Consider the following 23,676-nt stretch of genomic DNA (forward strand, 5'->3'; position numbering starts at 1 on the left):
TTATCCATTGCCTGAGCAACCTCCGTGAGACGAAAAACTTTGGCAAACATCGGAAGGTGAAGGACAAATGAACAACAGACCAAGAAGTATTTTATACACGTGTCAAGATTTGTTTTACTCATGCATGCGCGATGTATTGCGAGTGGAGTTTTGACGTTGGAGCGGAGAGAGAGAGAGCGAGAGAGAGAGAGCGCACGAGATGCTCCGCCTGCCTATAAACCAGCCTGGAATCGCTTGTAGGGAGGTGCCCGAAGTCGGACGAACGTTGAGGTCGATAGGCAGGATATTAGGCAGCATTATTTCTTCCCACATTAATGTTAGGCTATATTGTAAAATTACCGCCTACATAAGCAGAAAGCATGCTCCATTTCAGCCTCTGCATTCATTCTCGCTCTTGACAAAATGTCAAACCACAAAACAAAACGAAAAACGTGCGCAGTACATAGTAGTGAGAACTAACTGAGGTTCATTTCAAGTTTTGATTGTAGGCTACGGGAAGGCGCTGCTGCACGATAAAAAAAAGCTAAAATATTTAACTTAATCAAAATTAAGTGTTGCATTTCTTTAAGTAGCCTAACTTAATACAACATGTTTCCTGACGATATATGGCCAGTGTTGTTTTAATGTTTGGATATTAATTGGATAGGCCTAATGTTTGATAAAGTAAGACAGCTGCCAATGACTATAGCCTACACCCTGACCACCCCACCTCTCTCTCTCTCTCTCTCTCTCTCTCTCTCTCTCTCTCTCTCTCTCTCTCTCTCTCTCTCTCTCTCTCTCTCTCTCTCTCTCTCTCTCTCCATATGATCTTAGCCCTAAGCCTTTTTCCTTGGTGAACTAATATCCCTTATTTCTCTGTGTTGTGTTTTGATGTCAACACCTGGAAGCAGGTTGCAGTGGTAGCCTATATCTGCAACATCATTCAGCCTTGTAAACCTACAAAATTAATGCAGGCAGGTAAATGCAAAAAGATATTAATTACAAAGTATATATATCATTTCTTATTATTTTTTTTGTAATTTTTTTTTCAATTTTTTTTTGTGTGAAATCGTGGGGCATATCGAACCGTGGGTCATATATCGTGATACAAACCGAATCGTGGGTTGGGTGTATCGTTACAGCCTTAGCAATGACACAGCAGTACCAGAGGAGAAAAAGTCAGCAGGGTCTAAATGATGACGCAGCAGTTTTGAGCCCCATGCCAGTACTCTAAGTCACTCATGATGACGCAGCAGTTTTGAGCAATAGCATTGAATATATTATGACACAGCAATACTACACATCACAGCGAGTCATGATTCCTAGTGATAACTTGGAACCTGATATGTCTCTAGTGATTATATAACCTTATAAACCAGCAGCTACCTTTGATTTTGTGAGTCAGGTTAATGCGCTTCTAGGCCCACCCATATTTCCTCTGCCCACCCATACTTTTTTTGTTACCAAGTTACGCTCAGAGAGCTTTTTGCGATAACCAGACTTTCTAGCCATGTAGACCTTGCTCTAATTTAACCCCTTGTCACAGAGCCTCTGCTATAACATTATTGTCACCAAAATGGTTACGTAAGACTCTCAGCAAAGGGTGAATCAGCAGTAAGAGGCAACAACCATTGGATCTGCCTTTAGTCAATCACTCATATCTGGTTGTGGCATTTGCACTTAACCTGGCTATGAGCCTTACTACAGCCTGCATTTCAGATGTACATCGCAAAGTCAACACCATCTTTCACAATCACACCTTCGCTGTTCACTGATCAAGTCAAACGCGTCAACACAAGCAGCACACGGCACACTAAGGCAGTACGGTACCACTGCAGAGAGAAAATAATGGAGCGGATGTGCGCACAGAGCACACATGTACTAGGCAGGGCAGGGCAGGGCAGCGCAGGCACACAGTCAGCCAGGCTAATGATCACACACTTTATTTGGGGATGAGTTCAATTTGCCACTTAACAGGGAAGGGCAGAGTTGAACTGCGGACTGCTGCTATGACTTGTAGAAAATCAGTCTCTTCATAGACCACATTAGGATTAAGTCTTACTCACTACCAGCGCTAGGAAGGGCAGGGAGGAATACATGAAGAACGGCTGGAAATTATTCTCGTTCCTTCCGTCCTTTCTGACATCATCCATGATAGACGTTTTTATTCAACGTCTTGCAAAAACATAACTCAGATGTCATTCTCTCATATGCAATGACTCTTCTCTGCTTGTCAACAGGTGAAACTGTATTGTTTTCTGTGCAACCCTGATGCAAGAGGCGCGAGGTTGGTGGAGAGGAGGAACTATGACTTGCAGTCTAAGTGTGTGTGTGTACCGTGTGTGTCATCTCATTACTGGACGTGTCATCTCATTACCTTAATGTCCTCTGTGTCCTGCAGGCGCTCAATGTCCTTCTCATTGTCCAGCCCAGACATCTCATGCATCTTCTCTGTAGGGGGAGAGGAGTGTTTATTAAGAGTGTTTATTATTCGAACATGTGTATATGACGTTGGGTTATGCGAACTCAGTACATTTACGCAGTGTCAACTGTCAATTCAACACTTTGACAGTCAAGTTTAACATAATCTAGAGTGTATTTGGTGTGTACAGTATTGTGTGCATGTGAGTTGGGGCAGGGCTCTCTCTCTCTGTCTCTCTCTGTCTCTCTCTCATTGAAAAGGAGAGACCAAATGACAGAGACATCGGAGGATGCAGTAAATTACCTATTGGAAATTTAGAGAGAAGTGGAAGGAGGTTATTCATCACCATTTTAATAGAAAGTGAGAGATGAGCAGGTAATGACGCATGTCCTGACTTTCTCAATTTTTCTCCCTTCCTTTGAAGTGCTTGCCGCTTCTGATTCACTTCAGGCTGTCTAAATCAGTTAATCAACTCTCCTCACTTTTCATTTGGTGGAAATGTGGTGCCTTTTCATTCCATTTTGAAAGTTCCCAACTCTGGCTGCTTGATTCTTCGCAACCCACCACCTCCCCAACTCCACCTTGTCATGTATAACATGGCACAGGCTACTCCTTGTCATGTTGCCTCCTCTGTTCATGGGGAAATTGTTTGCTCCTCTACTGAAATCTTAAATTGGACGAGCACTCTGTATGCTGCTGCTGTCCCCTGCTTTTGTTGCTGCTCAAGGAAAGCCAAGGGACTCCTCTGAACAGTCATACCGCCAAATCTAATTAATAACTATTCAGTAAAGAAATCGCATTCAGATTTTCATGTCTTGTGTTTCTTGAGTGTAATGGACCTGACAGAGCTACGTTTATCACTACTGACAAGGTAGTTATCCAGACCCAACAGTGAACAATCAGTCCAACAACAGAGCAATGAACGGACAAGAGGACATAGTGAGTCTTCTTCCAAACAATATGTTAGAATAAGGCTTGGAGGGGGTGACCCGGGCTCGATTCCGACCCGAGGTCCTTTGCCGATCCTTCACCTCTCCCTTCTCTCTCCCCACCCATTTCCTGTCTCTCTCAACTGTCACGTCTGCTTAATAAAGGTGAAAAAGCTCCAAAAATATCTTTAAAAAGAATTAGGCTTGGAATCACAATCATTTGTGAATGTGTGTGTGCGTGTGTGTGTGTGCGCGTGCGTGTGTGCATGTGTGTGTATGTATATTTTTTCCCCTTACCCTGTGCCTGCAGCTTGGCGAGCTCCTCAGTCAGGACGTCCTGGTTCTCCTCCAGCTGCCTCTTCTTATGCTCCATGTTCTGCATGTAGTCCGTTAGGGACTTGATCTTTGCCTGGTGCTGTTACACACACACACACACACACACACACACACACACACACACACACACACACACACACACACACACACACACACACACACACACACACACACACACACACACACACACAGAGGATGAAGGTCAGCCCATTTTCGATGAGGTCAGTGAGTGATGGTCTGAGATTACATTGGTTGCATTTGGGAGAGCTCCTGTACATTATCAGCTTGATTGTTGGCCAGAGCCTTGGTGTCAAAGGTCAGCATGACACGTGTATTGTTTGTTCTTGTAAACCGGTAGTGGTCCTAAAACTGCTTATAAAGTGATCTGAATAATCATTGATCCTAAACCATATGTTCTCGGGATGATGAGTGACCATACGAAATTCACCCTCAGCAGTTTGCATGGGATATAGTAGTATGCGATTGTGGATATATATGACATAACTCAAGATGTGAGGCAAGAAACAACAGATGGTAGAAGGGTTTCATTCCAAAGGTCTTTTTTTCTCGCTGGCAAGCGGAATGACAAATGGGGAGTGGTCCCCCAAAAGTTGTTGTGGCTAGGCTGACAGTGGGAAAACGTAATTGTTTTTTCCACGCAGCAAAAGGCGAGGCCACGAGCACACGCAAGGTCGGGAGGCTAGACAATGGCATTCACACCGTCACGTCACATGTCTGGGTTTTTCACATGCCAAAATATGATCACCATAGTATGTCCGTACTTGTAAGCTGAGTACCGGTAGCTGTCAGGAGGCTTGCTCCTTCTCCTTGGCCTTGTGTGTGTGTGTGTGTGTGTGTGTGTGTGTGTGTGTGTGTGTGTGTGTGTGTGTGTGTGTGTGTGTGTGTGTGTATGTGTGTGTGTGTGTGTGTGTGTGTGTGTGTGTGTGTGTGTGTGTGTGTGTGTGTGTGTGTGTGTGTGTGTGTGTGTGTGTGTGTGTCACCTATGCAATCAACAGCTGCTAGGAGGCTAGCTCCTTCTTGTGTGTGTGTGTGTGTGTGTGTGTGTATGCGTGTGGGCGTGGCTGGGTGTGTGTCAGTCACCTGTGCGATGAGCAGCTGGCATGATGCCAGTTCCTTCTCATTGGCCTGCATCTTGCGGTTGGTGTCGGCCTGGGCGGTCTCCAGCTGCTTGCTGCGGTTCACCAGGGACTTCACCTCCGACTTCATCTTGCTGATGTAGAGGCGAGCCATGGTGAACTCCTCCTCCAGTGCACCATTAGCCTCAGCTGTTTGCTGTGGAACGGAAATTAGATTATTAGATTGTGTGTGTGTGTGTGTGTGTGTGTGTGTGTGTGTGTGTGTGTGTGTGTGTGTGTGTGTGTGTGTGTGTGTGTGTGTGTGTGTGTGTGTGTGTGTGTGTGTGTGTGTGTGTGTGCGTGTGCGTGTGTGTGTATGTTCTTGTGTTTGGCTGCCCAAGACACGTACTTAGGCTTGTCTTATGTGGGCTGCAGCTCTGTGGACTTAATAAGGACAATTCAAAAAACATGCTAAAAAATCGCTTAGCAATCTATTGGAGGAGGTGGCATCAGAGAGGTTCTATTATGGAACTAAGAAAATCTTTGGTGCCATCTTTACCCCTAAGAAGCTTATAACTGACTGTACATTCCGACCCAGGCTTATTATTCTACACCAGTGTAATGTAATGATGTAATGTAATTAATGTAATGTAATGATTTTGATCAGTCCTTACCGCTTCCAGCAAATGTTTGGATCTGCAATGCTGTCTTTCTGATGAGATCCAAATCAGAGTATAAAAATGAGTGTGTCCTCCTCACTAACCTTGATGTCGTTGGTGCCGATGATGCCCCCAATCTCGCTCAGGTCGCGGAGCAGCAGGTTCAGCACCTCCGCAGCTCTCTTCCTCTGGTGGCCACTCAGCTCCTGCAGCTGGGCCAACTCCTTTTGCACCGCACCCAACACCGCCTACATAACACACGCACACAAACACACACACACATATGCATAAACATACAGGTACACATACACACACACACATACAATTAGAGACAGGTCATTCTTCTAACCCCCTTCCTTCTGTACTACCCCCAGCTCCACCTACATCACACAAACACACACACACACACACACACACACACACACACACACACACACACACACACACACACACACACACACACACACACACACACACACACACACAAACACACACACACACACACACACACACACACACACACACACACACACACACACACACACACACACACACAATCTCATCNCTTTTTTACTCTTTGACCAGGCGATAAAATGTCTTGATGAAGGTATGTCCTTGGTGTCAAAAAGTGACAGTAAACTAAATATGATGGGATGACTTCCTTGATAGCTATGACTAGAGAGAGGTCTAGGTCTAGGTGACCGCGTAAACATGCAATGGCAAAGAAGTAGCCCTTGGCGACAAAAAGGTTGTGCTGCGATGTGTTTCTTTTGCTTTGCTAATGCTGCCCGCATTGTGCACTGTGGGGTTTGCTCTGGAAACACACTACTGTATTGATGTTCTTCAATTGACTTCACTGAATGATGTTGAAACCTAAAATTAAGCTCATTAACATGAAGAGTTGAGCCACTGCTGGTAACTTGTACAGTTGTGTGTGTGTATGTGTGTATGTGTGTATGTGTGTGCGTGTGCGTGTGCGTGGGAAAAGTATGGAGAGAGATCAGTATCAATATTAAGAAATGAATGTCACACCACTCACCAATATATTTCGTGATCCACAAACAAATGTAATAACATTCGCAAATATAATTCATACATTTCATGATCCACAAACAAATGTAACAACATTCACAAATATAATTCATGATGCACAAATGAATGTAACCCCATTCACAAATGCCAGCGCAGTTCTATTCATTTGCAAACCGGTCTACATATATTCGCAAACCCTATACATATTTATGACTTCCATTGTATTTGTGTGTGGATTTTTGAGACTGTCCAGACGGTATTTGACACACAAATGTGCTCAGCCAATCACATCAGCCGGCGTTCGAGCGTAAGGTTGGAGACATTGCGCTTCTATTACACAGAACTATTACGCTACTAGTGCGAAGCCACCATAGATCTGTATAGAACTACACCGATCCGAGGAAATAACCGGAAGTAGAGCCATTACTGAAGTGCTCCATGACGTAAACTCGGAAGCGTATGAAGTTACTGACTTTCACATCATCTTTGTACAAATATGTCTGGATCTGGACTAACGTGTGCTGTAATCGGATGTCACAATAACAGCAGAAAGCTAAAAATGTGGAAAAAGAGCGTATGTGCGCTTCATAGTCCACAGTTTAAAGAGGATTGTCCTTGTTGTGTGCCCTACGGTGTACACCGCTTCCCCGGCCGTGCTGAGGATGAAGACATTCGCAAGATGTGGATTAAAAACGTACACCGAAAGGACTTTGCCCCCAAACAAGTATTCAAGGGTATGTATTTTTATTTCTAGGTGGTTAGTGTAGTTAAGTATTGTAAGCCAGTGTCTATGTAACATAAACTGGTGGCAACAATTATTTCGCTTGGCTAGCTAACGCTAGTTACGATTATTTAGCATTCTTTCATTAAGACCTAAGTTTCCCCAGGAGTGGGAAGAGCACCATTAGCCCCATGGTTATCTGTGCTGTGTGTTATGGTACATTTGTGTGCTTATGTTTGATTATTTGTGTATGTGTGCCCTTTGAAATGAAAATGTGACCCTGGCAACTTAGCTAATTATTTTGTTATGCTAGCGAAGTTTTGGCAAGGCTAGCCAGGTTACACTGACTTCAATAAGAAGTCAGGCTAGGTTTTGGTAGCACCATGAGCCCCATGGTTATCTGTGCTGTGTGCCATGGTACATTTGTGTGTTTATTTACGATTATTTGTGTATGTGTGCCCTTTGAAATGGAAATGTGACCCTGGCAATTTAGCTAATTCTTTTGTTATGCTAGCGGAGTTTTGGCTAAGCTAGCCAGGTTGTGTGACTGACTTTGATAAGAAGTCAGGCTAGGTTTTGGTAGCTTTTGTTTTGTTCATAACCTAGCCCAATTTTATTTTCATCTCATAAATCGGCCAGCATGTTTGTATTTGTAATAATGTTTGCCATTCTATTGGAAATAAAGTGGTGGGGACAAGCTAGTTTAATCTCAAAAGTGGTAGGCCTATGGACATGTTCCCCAACACCCAGACTGAAAATTACACCCAGACTGAAAATAACCTTTCCTCAACAAAAGATAATTTTCGCTATCCAACCTCAGTGTACATGTCTTGCTTTGTCCTGTATTTTGTCTAATGTCTGTGAGAATGACTGCAGCCATGGCAAAGATAATTTTCTGTTTCATGTGTAACAGTCAAATATATTTTTTATCTCATCTTATTCCCACCCTCCTTAGGTGTGTGGAGTACACTTCCCTGACGGCAGACCAACGCAGGAACACCCATATCCCATAATATGGGATATGAATATAGGCCTAGTGTAAGTTTACATGTATATAACAAATAACTTAAGTGCTTTTTTCTTAATTACCTTAACCATATGTTGTTAAAGTACTTTTGGAGCGATTTGCATACAGACGTTAGACTCTCTCCCATCTGCCACTTTTTAATCTAGGCTAAAAAAAAATAAAAAATAAACACACACACACACACACACACACACACACACACACACACACACACACACACACACACACACACACATTTTCTTAACTTAGTTATTGACTCTTAGTTGTTATGCTTTCTCTCCTTAAGGCTCTGCTTTTATGTACCTACATTGCCTTTCAACACTTGTCTTATTATTCCATGCAAGAGTCTACATCTGCTAATTGTAATATAATGCAATGTGAAGTGAGATTTAAAGTGTTCTGTAGGACAGTGGCGTTGTAATTAACTGTTTTAAAAGCTGTTGGCGTTTTTTGTTCCTTCTTATATTTATTCTCAGAAAGCACCATCATGTGGAAGACCACCCCCAAAGAGGAGATGTCTCCAGCCCCCAACAGAGAGACTTGGATTAATGTTGAGAGGATTATTGTTCAATACGGTGTAGAAACACTTGGTTCAGTTATATGTACCTGTATATATCTATCATCTTTCAAGAAATCCTTCATCCCCTCAGCTGTGACCATACTGAACAAGAGATGAACTGTCCAGCTGCAGCATGCATATATTGTGTGGTCTTGTCTTTTTTTTTTTTGGTCAAGCCTTGTCTAATGTCTGTGAGAATCACTGAAGCCACGCCAAAGACAATTTTCTGTTTCATGGGTGTAACAGACAATAAAGTTGTATCTAATCTAATCATATCAATGAGAATCACTGCACCTGACAAAGGTATGACATACTGTATACTGTAGGCTTAAGTGCTGAAGAAAAATGAATTAACCTGGCGGTTTTGAAATGTTTATTTACACAGTTATTAAAATGCATACAGATAGTGCATTTAATATAGTTCAATACTGTGTGCTTACTTGATGGTTTTTTATATGTGCTGAACTGAAAAACAACCTAGCTACTTGTGCCCAACATCCAACTGCAGCATTGTAGCTGCAGGTGGGGGGTGATGGTTGTTCAAATTTGACACACACCTTACATTGGTCCACTTTACAAATGGCCCCATACACTAAATGACACTTGCTGGTGTGTTTTTTACTAGGCAACTTGTTATTAATCACTAATGTTCTTAATGTCATTTCAATGCAGCTCTTTGTGAGAAATCTGGGCAGCCATGGCCTAGTGCAGGGATGTCAAACTCAGGCCCGGGGGGCCAAATCTGGCCCGCAGAGTCATTTCATTTGGCCCGCAAGATCATTTCAAATGTGTATTACAGTTGGCCCACATACACCATTAATATATAGCATAATAAGACCTGAACATAAAATGTAATATGTCACAAAAATATGAGTGGGCATAGGCCAGTAAAACAGCTCACACTACTGCAACAGAGTATCTGCAGGCACATTTGAACTACGATGGGAATCTGTTTGTGAAATTTAATGAGATTAAGTGTGTTTGCACAATTTTAGGCCGTTGTAAATATTGAGTTTGGCCCGCGACTTTGTTCCAGATTTGTATTTTGGCCCTCTGTGAGTTTGAGTTTGACACCCCTGGCCTAGTGGTTAGAGAGTTGGTCTTTCAATCTAGGGGTTGCTGGTTCGAATCCCCCACGACCTCTCCCTACACCTCCATCCATGGCTGAAGTGCCCTTGAGCAAGGCACCTAACCCCACATTACTCCAGGGACTGTAACCAATACCCTGAAAAATAATAGTTGTAAGTCGCTTTGAACAAATGAAAGCGTCAGCTAAGTGAAATGTAATGTAAAATCTTGCTGCAGTGTGTTGTGGAATAGACACAGGAGCTGACCTGTGGTGTCCAGTCTTAACAGAGAGCTGGTGCCACTGTCACACATTCAATTTAATTAATCACTATCCCCCTTATATTGATTGGGAAATGTTATACTGGCTTTTTTCATTACCTCCTGACTATACCAGACATCATTTTTATCATTACCTCTGCCACATAATATGTGATTCTCTGAGTTTTGCAGACTGTCTGTTTGTTCATCGCTGGGTGCACAGCTTGCCACTAAGGGGCGCCAAATCCTTACTTATTGCTGGAGACGCTACCACAAGGAGAGGACGGGAGGTGATGTCTTCTAAAAGGGCTGTGGTTAAGTAGCCTAAGCAATCAGCTGGTGCAACCCAGTCTTAACACTGCCTCAAAATATCAGTTCTTGAAAGGCACGATTTACATGGTGAAATTAATGACATGTTGAGGCCAACAAGGCTATATTTTATCAGTTAGAGGGACACTGTGCAGGAAATGGTCAAAAAGGGTACTGCAACTATGCTGCTCATTGTAACTGGGTTGCCTATTGCCAAATTTGCTCTTTTCATGAAAGTTTACTAAATAATAAACTCAGATTTTCTGTTATGGCCCAAGTACAGTCCTTTTTGCAGCTAAAAATGGCTATTTCTGGAAATTCAAAATGGCGGACAATGATGGAGGAGATCCCCCTTTGTATGTATGAAAAGTGCAATTTTTCCAGTCATAATGAATACTTAGAATTTGATGGTGGTGGTAAGTATTCATGAAAAAGGTAACATTAGTGAATGAGTAGCATGAATTCTGGAAATAAACAACTATAAATCTTGCAGTGTCCCTTTGATGACAGAGGTTTAAAAAAAAAAAAAAAAAAAACCACACACACACCTTGCTTTCTGATTAGGCCTAGCCTAGAGAGAGAGAGTTTCCCTATTGCCAAGGCAGCCACCTTGACCTGAAAAGATAAAGATTCCCTCTTGTTAACGTAGGCCTAATTTCTAAAGATAGATATATATATGCATGCCTGGTTTTAAATTAACAACCGGTCAAATGCTGGTGAAAATTCAGGTTCTTAATTCATTCGGCAGTTATATTTTCTTTGTTTTGTTTTTACTTTGTTACAGTTTTTGCCTAGGCTACTGCTTAAACACTATAGGCCGATGACCAAAGTAGCATATTGTTCAGTTGTTGGTACTATAACTTAAACACATGCTGCTTTACCTTAATCAAAAGTCAAGCATTACACTTTCATACCAGCTTTGCAAAGCACTTGTTCCTTTACGCAACACACACACTCCGGCTGTCTGCACACCATTTTATACACAAGACACTTTGTTCAAAAGTAAATTCTCAGAGTGTCATTGTGAAAACACGTCTGTTAAAAAAAACAAAACACACTGGATGTATGACGAGATTTAGACACAGACAATAAAACACATGCACCGTTTTCAACCATTTGATGATCTGGCTATTAGGCCCATGTCCCCCGGCGCTGTTGAGTTTCAGCAACTTCTGAATGTGTGCTCTGAGTATGGGGTTGAGTTTGATGTAGGCCTACAGTACAATCCAAAAAAAAGTGTTATGTTCAGGATCTTAAGTCTTTCCAACGTTTTACCTGTCAGGTCAATCACTGTGTGTCAAGCAGTACAAAATATCTTGGGCATAGTATCGCTGACAAGTTGGAAGATGATGCTGACATGTAGGCCTACAGACAGGGACAAGTGTAGTGTATGCCAAACATGTTTGTAAGATTTCAAGAAGGTTACACAGGCCTGCACAAATAGTCAAAATGTCATCAACATGTTTTAATCAACCTGAAATTACATTACTCAAAATTTTGAAGCATTTTAACCTTCTTATTGCACGTTCAACATGAATTCGGACATTGGCGAGACGGCGGGTTCTTGTGACTTCATGTTCTGATAGTTGTGTACATCCACGTGTAAATGCTGGAATAGCCAATGTCACTCCTGGAGGAAGAACATCTCCAATTGTGAATCCCCGGTCTGTCAAAATCTGATCACCAAAAATCAAATGTGACAGAAATCCACAGTTTGTGATAAAAGTGTCACTAGCTCTGCCACCAAACAGTTTTGACACATACATCACAAAACCATTGGGGGCTATGCAATAGAGGAGTTTGTAGGTGTTGTGATGCTTATAGTTGCTGTATGTTTTTGCTCTTTTCTCCAAGTTCTTCGGTCTTTGGACAAATATTTCAGTGCAATCTATGATGCATGTTGCATTGGGATAGTGTTCAAGAAAACTTGAGGGTCTTACTCTATTCAGAGTGTCTCGAGGGAGCCAAAACATAAGATTTTCCCTTGTGAAATTGGCAAGTGTTGCTCTCCACATTGCGAACATATCACAGGCTGTAGCCAAGCCGAAGCCTCATTAGGACCAGCAGTAGCTGTTCATGGACTGGTAATTTGAACGTCTTCGACTGTGGAAGAAAGCCAATGATGGTGTTCAAAAGTTGCCAAAAGCTGATGATGTCTAGTCCAGTATAAAATTTTGACACTTTATCATCCATGTCATGAGCTGACAGTGATAGTGTAGGATCTGTTTGTGTGCTTGCATCTTTTGTTGACTTCATCGAACAATAATCATGATCACTACGCTCTGGCCACTGAGTGCCAACATCACATTGGTGTGAAGACAGACTATCCTCCAAGCTATGCCCTACTTCGGTGTCAGAATCTGTCACAGGAGGCTCATCACATGGTCTCTCTGTTGGGGGCTGGAGACATCTCCTCTTTGGGGTGGTCTTCCACATGATGGTGCTTTCTGAGAATAAATATAAGAAGGAACAAAAAACACCAACAGCTTTTAAAAACAGTTAATTACAACGCCACTGTCCTACAGAACACTTTAAATCTCACTTCACATTGCATTATATTACAATTAGCAGATGTAAACTCTTGCATGGAATAATAAGACACAAGTGTTGAAAGGCAATTTAGGTACATAAAAGCAGTGGCTTAAGGAGAGAAAGCATAACAACTAAGAGTCAAGAACTAAGTAGAAAATGTGTGAGTTTGTGTGGTTTTTTTTTATTTATTTTTTTTAGCCTAGATTAAAAAGTAATGGCAGATGGGAGAGAGTCTAACATCTGGACGCAAATCGCTCCAAAAGTACTTTAACAACATATGGTTAAGGTAATTAAGAAAAAAGCACTTAAGCTATTTGTTATATACATGTAAACTTACACTATATTCATGGGTGTTCCTGCGTTGGTCTGGCGTCAGGGAAGTGTACTCCACACACCTAAGGAGGGTGGGAATAAGATGAGATAAAAATATAATTGACTGTTACACATGAAACAGAAAATTATCTTTGCCATGGCTGCAGTCATTCTCACAGACATTAGACAAAATACAGGACAAAGCAAGACATGTACACTGAGGTTGGATAGCGAAAATTATCTTTTGTTGAGGAGGGGTTAATACTACCAGTGTTGCCAGATTGGGCGGGCGCCCGCCCAATTGGGCTACTTGGAATGAGCATCGGCGGGCAAAAACGGGAAAAATTGGCCATTTGGCGGTTTTTTAAGCCATTTTGGGCCCATAGAAGTCAATGTAATTTGTTGAATTTGGGCGGAATTTAGCGCATTTTGGCGGTTTTAGAGAACCTTTTGGGCGGGATTTGGTCAGACACATCTGGCAACACTGAATACTACAGACATGGGTGTAATTTTCAGTCTGGGTGTTGGGGGACATGTCCATACTAGGCCTACCACTTTTGAGATTAACCTAGCTTGTCCCCGCCACTTTTTTTCCAATATAATGCCAAACATTATTACAAATACAAACATGGTGGTCGATTTCCGAGATGAAAATAAAATTGGGCTAGGTTATGGACAAAAACAAAAGCTACCAAAACCTAGCCTGACTTCTTATTTAAGTCAGTCACACAACCTGGCTAGCTTTGCCAAAACTCCGCTAGCATAACAAAAGAATTAGCTAAATTGCCAGGGTCACATTTCCATTTCAAAGGGCACACATACACAAATAATCGTAAATAAACACACAAATGTACCATGGCACACAGCACAGATAACCATGGGGCTCATGGTGCTACCAAAACCTAGCCTGACTTCTTATTAGTCAGTGTAACCTGGCTAGCCTTGCCAAAACTCCGCTAGCATAACAAAAGAATTAGCTAAGTTGCCAGGGTCACATTTTCATTTCAAAGGGCACACATACACAAATAATCGAAAATAAGCACACAAACGTACCATGACACACAGCACAGATAACCATGGGGCTCATGGTGCTTTTCCCACTCCTGGGGAAACTTAGGTATTAATGAAAGAATGCTAAATAATCTTAACTAGCGTTAGCTAGCCAAGCTAAATAATTGTTGCCACCAGTTTATGTTACATAGACACTGGCTTACAATACTTAACTACAATAACCACCTAGAAAATAAAATACATACCCTTGAATACTTGTTTGGGGGCAAAGTCCTTTCGGTGTACGTTTTTAATCCTCATCTTGCGAATGTCTTCATCCTCAGCACGGCGATTCCCTGATTGACGCTCCCAACCCAGGACGCTCCCCTTTCATCTCGCTCCCACTAGCCAGACTATCGGTACCACCGCCATATGACGGAGCTAGTTATGTTGTTGATGTTAGTTTTTTGTTTCTAACCCTAACCCTAACCTTAACCCTTACCTTAACCCTAAACCTAACCCTAACCCTAACCCTAAACCTAAACCTAAACCTAACCCTAAACCTAAATTGCTTGTATGTGGCAGTATATGATAATACGTGAAATATAATCGGGTGGGACTACACGTCCGGGAGTGATAGAAACACCTGGGACCGCACGTCCGGGAGCGATCTCAGTTGGGAGTCTCCATCCCCCACCGAGCACAGCCGGGGAAGCGGTGTACACCGTAGGGCACACAACAAGGACAACTAGGGTTGCCAACCGTCCCTTGAAATACGGAATCGTCCTGTATTTAGAGATAAAAGTACGGGTTCCGTATTGAACTGAAACGGGACACGGGACGTTAGAATGCAGGAAATTACATCTAAGAAATGCAAAATTTTCTGGGGGACGACCCCCAGACCCCCGGCACGATGAAGTGTCCCGTATTTTTTTCATTGACAGTTGGCAACCCTAAGGACAACCCTCTTTAAACTGTGGACTATGAAGCGCACATACGCTCTTTTTCCACATTTTTAGCTTTCTGCTGTTATTGTGACATCCGATTACGGCACACGCTAGTCCAGACCCAGACATATTTGTACAAAGATGATGTGAAAGTCAGTAACTTCATACGCTTCAATTACGAGTTTACGTCAGGGAGCACTTCAGTAAAGGCGGCCGCTCTACTTCCGGTTATTTCCTCGGATCGGTGTATAATACAGATCTATGGTGGCTTCGCACTTGTAGCCTTCTCTGCGTAATAGAAGCGCAATGTCTTCAACCTTACGCTCGAACGCCGGCTGATGTGATTGGCTGAGCACATTTGTGTGTCAAATACCGTCAGGACAGTCTCAAAAATCCACACACAAATACAATGGAAGTCACAAATATGTATAGGGTTTGCGAATATATGTAGACCGGTTTGCAAATTAATAGAACTGTGCTGGCATTTGTGAATGGGGTTACATTCATTTGTGCATCATGAATTATATTTGTGAATGTTGTTACATTTGTTTGTGGATCATGAAATGTATGAGTTATATTTGCGAATGTTATTACATTTGTTTGTGGATCACGAAATATATTGGTGAGTGGTGTGACATTCATTTCTTAATATTGATACTGATCTCTCTCCATAGAAAAGGTGAGCTTGCAGGTGAAAGGTGAGTGTGGTGAGGTTCAGTGTGGTATGTATGGGTGTTTTGACTGTTTCGTGTGTGTGTGTGAGTGTGTGTGTGTGTGTGTGTGTGTACTGTATGTGTGTGTGTGTGTGAGCATGCTGGGTGTGTGTGAGTGCGTGGTGTGTGTGTGGGTGGGTGGTGTGTGTGTGTGTGTGTGTGTGTGTGTGAGTGTGTGTCTGTCTGTCTGTCTGTCTGTCTGTCTGTGCGTGGGAAAAGGTGAGCATGCAGATGAGAGGTGAGTGTGGTGAGGTTCAGTGTGGTGTGTATGGGTGTTTCGTGGATGTGTGTGTGTGTGTGTGTGTGTGTGTGTGTGTGTGTGTGTGTGTGTGTGTGTGTGTGTGTGTGTGTGTGTGTGTGTGTGTGTGTGTGTGTGTGTGTGTGTGTGTGTGTTAGAGAGATACTCTGAAAGGAGCAGAGACAGAGAGTGTGAGGCAGTGCTGCAGACCAACAGACATACTACTGTTCTAAATGCTGGCTGTACTGAGGTGAGACTGATATATTTTGGACTTATAATGAAAAAAACATAACGATAATATGTATGTAAAAACATGTGTAAAACTATAACTAAGAAACAACACAGTCCCGTTGGCTTGTAACATGATCTGATTTCAATGCTGTGAGTTTAAACATTTTTTTTCTTCTTCTACTGGAATACTGAAATTGTGAATTGACATTTTTGACCTACCTTTCATAATCTGTATTATTGTATAAATTCAGTTAATCATTAATACCATGATAAGTGAAGTCATTTGGCATCTGCATACATTAGAGTGTTGCCATCAGCTGACAGCAGCTTTTGATTTCTAATTATTTTCATAAATCATACAGCTTTTCACCGCACACATACATCAGAGATCATCTGTTTCCTTAGGCTTTGCTAAAGGTAAGCACTGATTTATATTGTTTTAAAAATTCTGTGATAAAAATATGTTCTATGTTTACTGAGTCAAGAATTGAATGTAACATATGTGGAAACATTTATTTAGTTTTGAGGAGTTTAGTTGGCAGGGCCCTGTGTGTGTGGGTGCGTACGTGCATGCATTGTTAATAATGAGGTCACATTGCCGCCATTTCGCTGATTTTACAGGAAGTGGTGAGTGCCATTTCTGAGTTGAGTAACAGCAGATGTGCACAGTGTTTTTGATTTATTCAGTTTATTGCAAACTATAGTAACTATTAAATGAGGAAGAGGGGATGGAACAAGGATTTTCACTTTGAAATCCTTCGTACATTCTTCCATGACTCTCTTTACCAGTTTTTCATTAAAAAACGCCCATTCACAGCAATTGAAAGGTTCAAGGCTATGTGCCACTTTTTAACATGCATTGAATTTGCTAAAATATTGCGGGGTAGTTTTGGTATTACAATGCAACAATGCACCAAGAGAAGAATTTTGTTAAGTGTGATATCTCATGGGGTGTGTGATGCACCCTGACCCTTATATATTTATTGAATTGTTTGACATGTATAATTATTGCCCTCTTAACAGCCGGTCTAATCTGAGTGCACTGTTTAGGCAGCAGCAGCAACCCAAGAACAATGGCTGATAACGATTATTATGGAGATGTGACTGAAGATTATGAAAATGGCTATGGCTTTTCTACAGCAACAGACGGTACAACAGAAGATGTGACACCAGAGCTGTACATAGAGGCTCTTTATGTACGGCTCTGTGTGACACCACATGTTGAACATGGGGCAGAATATTATGATGGGATGATAGAGAATTATGATGGATTAATCAGGATTTATGGTTACAACTTCTTTGGTCTGATTGGAGGTTTGGCTGCTCTGATCTGGGCTGCCTGGATGCTGCATGGCTACCGACGCTCCGGAGGCAAGAACTCTACTTACATCATTGTCCTCCTCTTCATCGATTCAGTGCGGCTGGCAGCATTATGCACATTGCCCTTCCTTGAGATTATGGCTACTTTAGTATGCACTATCTTGAGGCCTGTGAGTATGTGCCTTCACCACCTGGTGGCACTAGAGGGAGTTGCTTCTGTTACACACCCTCGCTTTGCAGCTGTCTTCTCTTCTCTGACCTGCTCTGTGTTCCTCACCCTCTATACATGGCTCATGATCATCATCAGCATCACATTCCTTTCTGCTAGTACTGGTCGTCACGGAGCTCTTTTAACCATTACCACACTAGTTCCAATATTAATCCAAACTGTAATGTGCATCTTGATTTGCTCAAAATCAAAGCCTCATCAGGCCTCTAGACAAGGAATCACTGAGAAAAGTCTGCTTGTTGAGTCCCTGGTCAGTTACATTGTTCTGCATGGCCCATGCCTTCTGGGAGAAGCAATGAACAAATCTGATCTGCCAGATATGTGCTACTCCATCAGTGGTCTTTGGGTGATGGCAGACTGTATTCTGGTTATGATGGTCTGTAGATTACCCAGGATGCAATGCCCCTAACTTATGTTCAATCATTACCCTGACCCTCTGGAGAGGATGTAGGGTATTGGTTTGGGGTTGTTCACTTTTCCCCCTGTCAGTTTGTCTGTTAGCTAACCTGGCTCTTGCCAAGTGTGGTTGCTCCACTAGTCATCTTGTACAACACCATCAAGTATTCACTATCTGAAGGGGTGTCTTCATAACAAATCCTTGTATGACATATTACTTTACCTTCTTAGAAATTCTGTAATAGAGTTGAACTGGTGGAACCTTGCAAGCCATCACTGTTTTCTGAAACAAGGTGCACTTTTTCCCCTTCTTTTTGTGCATTCATTTCCAATGGCTGTTCTTGTCTAATGTCTTTCACTTTAGACATTAGTTTGAGATTACAGTAAGTGGTGTTGTCTTGTGCAATGCCTCACTGTACTGTATGCCAGTTGTTCTTATGTGTTGTATGTTATGTGGCAGGTCTGTGAATGCCCAAAGTGACTTTCACTTGGTTACCAATAAAAGAATCTTGAATCTCTATACTTCACCGTGTATGAATGAATGGTAGCTACTGCCAGTAACTGCATTGTTGTTATTGTGATTTAAATGACATACTGTACCTATGTATCAAAATACAGGTGTGTGTGTGTGTGTGTGTGTGTGTGTGTGTGTGTGTGTGTGTGTGTGTGGTGTGTGTGTGTGTGTGCGTGCGTGTGTGTGTGTGTGTGTGTGTGTGTGTGTGTGTGTGTGTGTGTGTCTGTGTCTGTCTGTGTCTGTCTGTCTGTCTGTCTGTCTGTCTGTCTGTCTGTCTGTGCGTGGGAAAAGGTGAGCAATGCAGATGAGAGGTGAGTGTGGTGAGGTTCAGTGTGGTGTGTATGGGTGTTTCGTAAATGTGTGTGTGTGTGTGTGTGTGTGTGTGTGTGTGTGTGTGTGTGTGTGTGTGTGTGTGTGTGTGTGTGTGTGTGTGTGTGTGTGTGTGTGTGTGTGTGTGTGTGTGTGTGTGTGTGTGTTAGAGAGATACTCTGAAAGGAGCAGAGACAGAGAGTGTGAGGCAGTGCTGCAGACCAACAGACATACTACTGTTCTAAATGCTGGCTGTACTGAGGTGGGACTGATACATTTTGGACTTATAAATTATGTAAAAACATAACGATAATATGCATGTAAAAACATGTGTAAAGCTATAACTAAGAAACAATTTTTGACCTACCTTTCATAATCTGCATTATTGTATTAATTCAGTTTATCATTAATACCATGATAAGTGAAGTCATTTGGCATCTGCACACATTAGAGTGTTGCCATCAGCTGACAGCAGCTTTTGATTTCTAATTATTTTCATAAATCATACAGCTTTTCACCGCACACATACATCAGAGATCATCTGTTTCCTTAGGCTTTGCTAAAGGTAAGCACTGATTTATATTATTTTAAAAATTCTGTGATAAAAATACATTCTATGTTTACTGAGTCAAGAATTTAATGTAGCATATGTGGAAACATTAATTTGATTTAGTTTTGAGGAGTTTAGTTGGCAGGGCCCTGTGTGTGTGGGTGCGTGCGTGCATGCATTGTTAATAATGAGGTCACATTGCTGCCGTTTCGCTGATTTTACAGGAAGTGGTGTGTGCCATTTCTGAGTTGAGTAACAGCAGATGTGCACAGTGTTTTTGATTTATTCAGTTTATTGCAAACTATAGTAACTATTAAATGAGGAACAGGTCAAAGGCCTCCTATTGTGATGCAGAAAATAATCACAAAGGATGCCTGAAAACTAAAGTGTTATAAAGACCAAGTCAAGGATAGTGTGAAGGGTTAAAATTTGATGAGGGGTTGCTAGGTTACATGTGGTCTACAGGAACTGCACCTTCACTCAGTTGCGTCTTTCTAAAGGAGTGTTAAAAACTCCCCTGGCCTCATTATGGTTTACACCTCATAAAGATTAAGCTGAATTTAGCAGTCCTCTTTGCACAATTTATATGGTATTTCCACACATAGTGCCCTGTAAGTGGAACAAAAAGTGAACCGACACCAAAATGACTCAACTCTGTTTTTGTTCATATGGTGAGAGTATAAAAAAATGGCTTCTCTTTCTGGTCCCATTAGGCTTTTATGGTGGCAGTCCTCTTTTTGATCACACCTGGTCCTTAAATGATTACACCTAGTCACAAGTGTAACTTGTCAGGATTCATAAGTGAACCAAGCTGAGTTCACTTTAATGGCTGAAAAGGACTGGTAAAAAACTCTCAAAGCCTCAAAACACACTTTTGTTTGCTGATTTTCATTAGAAACGCCCATTCACTGCATTTGAAATATCCAAGGCTGATTGTGCGAACTTTTAATATGCATTGAATTTGCAAAAGTTTCGCAAGGTAGTTATGGTATTACAAAGGAACAATACAACAAGAGAAGAGCAGGGTTTTGTAAAGTGTGAAATTGCGTGTTTGATGCAACATAGTATATTCAATTTGCTGGACATGTATAATTATTGCCCTCTGAACATCTGGTTTAATCTGATTTCACTGTTTAGGCAGCAGCAACAGCAGCAGCAGCAACCCAAGAACAATGGCAGATTATGATGGAAATTATGAAGTATATGAAATAAAATATGGAGAAGGTAGCAGAAAACTAGAGTATTATGATAGAAATATCAGAATTTACATTTACAACTCATTTGGTCTGATTGGTGGTTTGGCTGCTCTGTTCTGTGCTGCCCGGATGCTGCATGGCTACCGACGCTCCGGAGGCAAGAACTCTATCTACATCTTTGTCCTCCTCTTCATCGATGCAGTACAGCTGGGTGCAGTATGCATACTGCCCTTCCTTGCGAAACTGACTACTATAGTATGCACTATCGCTAGGCCTGTGGGTGTGTGTCTTCACCAGTTGGTGGCACTAGAGGGAGTTGCTTCTGTTACACACCCTCGCTTTGCTGCTGTCTTCTCTTCTGTGTCCTGCTCTGTGTTCCTCACCATCTTTATATTACCCATGACCACCGTCATCATCATCATTGCTGTTTTTACTGGTCCTTTAATCATCATGACAGTAGTCCCTGTATTAATCCAAGCTGTAATGTGCATCTTGATTTGCTCAAAGGCAAAGTTTCAACAGGCTTCTAGAAACGGAATCACAGAGAAAACTCTGCTTGTTGAGTCCCTGGTCAGTTGCATTGTTCTGCATGGCCCATGCCTTCTGGGAGAAGCAATATACAGGATGGGATATTATGACCTGATGCCAGATATGTGCTACTCCATCAGTGGTCTTTGGGTGATGGCAGACTGTATTCTGGTTATGATGGTCTGTAGATTACCCAGAATGCAATGCCCCTAACTTATGTTCAATCATTACCCTGACCCTCTGGAGAGGATGTTGGGTATTGGTTTGGGGTTGTTCACTTTTTTCCCCTGTCAGTTTGTATGTTAGCTAACCTGGCTCTCACCAAGTGCTCCACTATTGTATAACACTGACAAGGATCCGCTATCTGAAGGGGTGTCTTTATAACAAATCCTTGCACATAGAGAAACTACTTGTCTGACATTTTTAATAATGGCAATTTACTTAGCCTACGTAGAGATTAGGCAATACAGTTGAAGCGGTGGAACCTTGCAAGTCACCACTGTTTTCCGAAATAAGGTTAACTTTTTCCTTCTTTTTGTGTATTCATTTTCAATGGGTGTATTCACTTTCAGTTTGGACATAAGTTTGAGAGTAAGTGGTGCCAAAACATTTAAGTAGTGTCTGTAAATTCTATTGGGCGATTTTCTTTTGTATAAATACATACTTTACATAGATTTAAAGCTTGTAAAAAATTGGGGTGGGGGTGCTGTATATCACTATACATATAGCCTACGTACACATCAATAGTAATTACTTCTTGTTTATTACTTCTTGCACTGCCTATGCATCTCACTGAATATCAATAGTTGTATCAGTAGTTGTTAGCTCAGACAGGGCAAATTGCCCATGTGTACCTTACTGAATATTACTGTATTCATTTCTTTATATATTTACTTCTTAGCTATTTCTTGTGTTTGTACTGTATGTGTGCTTTTATGTGTTTTATGTCATTCTGCTGTGCTGTATGACAAATTGCCTTTTTGAGGACATTAAAGCTTTCAAGTCAAGTCAAGTCAAGAATATCACGAGTTGTTATCTCATATAGCCTATTTTGTGTACCTTACTGAATATCAATAGTTTTTAGCCTCAGTTTACATCAATAGTGGTTGTCTTGTGTAAGGCCCCACTCTATATCAGTAGTTGTTGTTGCTTGTTATGTGGCAGCTCTGTGAATGTCCAAGGTGAATTTCCTTTGGCTACCAATAAAAGAATCTTGAATCACCTATACTGCCTATACATCTCACTGTATATCAATAGATGGTATCTATTCTGCCCTACGAAGAAAATGGCAGTAACTGCATTGTTGTTGGAAATGAATTATTGGGATTAAATGACATACCTATGTATCAAAATACATAGGTACGTCATTTGTGTGTGTGTGTGTGTGTGTGTGTGTGTGTGTGTGTGTGTGTGTGTGTGTGTGTGTGTGTGTGTGTGTGTGTGTGTGTGTGTGTGTGTGTGTGTGTGTGTGTGTGTGTGTGTGTGTGTGTGTGTGTGTGTGTGCGTGTGTGTCAGACAGGCATGACTCCGAGTGTTTTTCGTTTGTATGTGGTTCAAAGAGTGTATGGGTGTTTCAGGGGTGTTTGTGATGTAGGTATAGTGGGGAGGTGTTGGCAAAAGAGTGAGAAGAACAGTTAGAGAGAGAGAGAAACAGAGAAAGAGAGAGAGAGAGAGAGAGAGAGAGAGAGAGAGAGAGAGAGCCACAGAGAGAGAGAGAGAGAGAGAGAGAGCCACAGAGAGAGCCACAGAGAGAGACACAGTGCTGCAGACAAACAGACATACGCCTGCTTGAAACCCTGGCTGTACTGAGGTAAGACTGATACATACAGGACTTGTGTATGTAAATATGTATAATGACACACATTTAAAACACACACATGTAATAGGCTATCATATATATTTTTTTAAAACAACACAGTTCGGGTGGCTTGTACATTGTCTGATTTCATTGCTGTGGTTGTAAAACAGTGTTTGAACGATGTCTCTATCTCGAAAGGCCTAGGAGGAGATCCATTTTCTATTTTTACTGACCTGCACAAGAGAAACAAGCAAGCAAGCAAGCATAAACTGTACTTAGGGATTACTTTAAGCTCTGCAAGCCCGCTTAATTATTGAGTGTTTTCTGCAAAGAGTGAATGGGCAGGTGGGCCCATATGCCTAGAGGCTACTCAGCATGAGGTACAAGAATTATACAGACAATCAACCAATTAATCAATTACCGGTGTATCAAATAATAAATCAAAAAGTATTTATATAGCACATGATTAGCCTAGCATGGCCCGTCCATTTCTACTCC

The 23,676-nt window shown here is 41.8% G+C and overlaps 1 protein-coding gene and 2 long non-coding RNA genes across 3 annotated transcripts in view; 1 reads left to right on the plus strand and 2 right to left on the minus strand.

Moving 5' to 3' along the window:
- The window catches only part of LOC134460023 (kinesin heavy chain-like), a 70,995-nt gene that overhangs the window by 8,656 nt on the left and 38,663 nt on the right, over positions 1 to 23,676 (minus strand). Inside the window, exons 15-18 of the mRNA XM_063212506.1 lie at positions 5,506 to 5,649; positions 4,768 to 4,959; positions 3,628 to 3,745; positions 2,357 to 2,430 (exon numbers count right to left, since the gene is read on the minus strand). Coding sequence (XP_063068576.1) covers positions 2,357 to 2,430; positions 3,628 to 3,745; positions 4,768 to 4,959; positions 5,506 to 5,649 — 528 coding nt within the window. The remainder of the gene's footprint in view (positions 1 to 2,356; positions 2,431 to 3,627; positions 3,746 to 4,767; positions 4,960 to 5,505; positions 5,650 to 23,676) is intronic.
- Positions 6,861 to 9,469, plus strand: LOC134459257 (uncharacterized). The gene is made up of 3 exons (XR_010036827.1): positions 6,861 to 7,167; positions 8,110 to 8,192; positions 8,658 to 9,469. It is a non-coding gene; the product is annotated as an uncharacterized LOC134459257 (long non-coding RNA).
- On the minus strand, positions 11,820 to 14,552 carry LOC134459258 (uncharacterized). The gene is made up of 3 exons (XR_010036828.1): positions 14,476 to 14,552; positions 13,245 to 13,302; positions 11,820 to 12,822 (listed from the first exon to the last, which is right to left on the minus strand). It is a non-coding gene; the product is annotated as an uncharacterized LOC134459258 (long non-coding RNA).

Source organism: Engraulis encrasicolus, chromosome 12 (genome assembly GCF_034702125.1).
Source record: "Engraulis encrasicolus isolate BLACKSEA-1 chromosome 12, IST_EnEncr_1.0, whole genome shotgun sequence".
Lineage (NCBI taxonomy): Eukaryota > Metazoa > Chordata > Actinopteri > Clupeiformes > Engraulidae > Engraulis > Engraulis encrasicolus.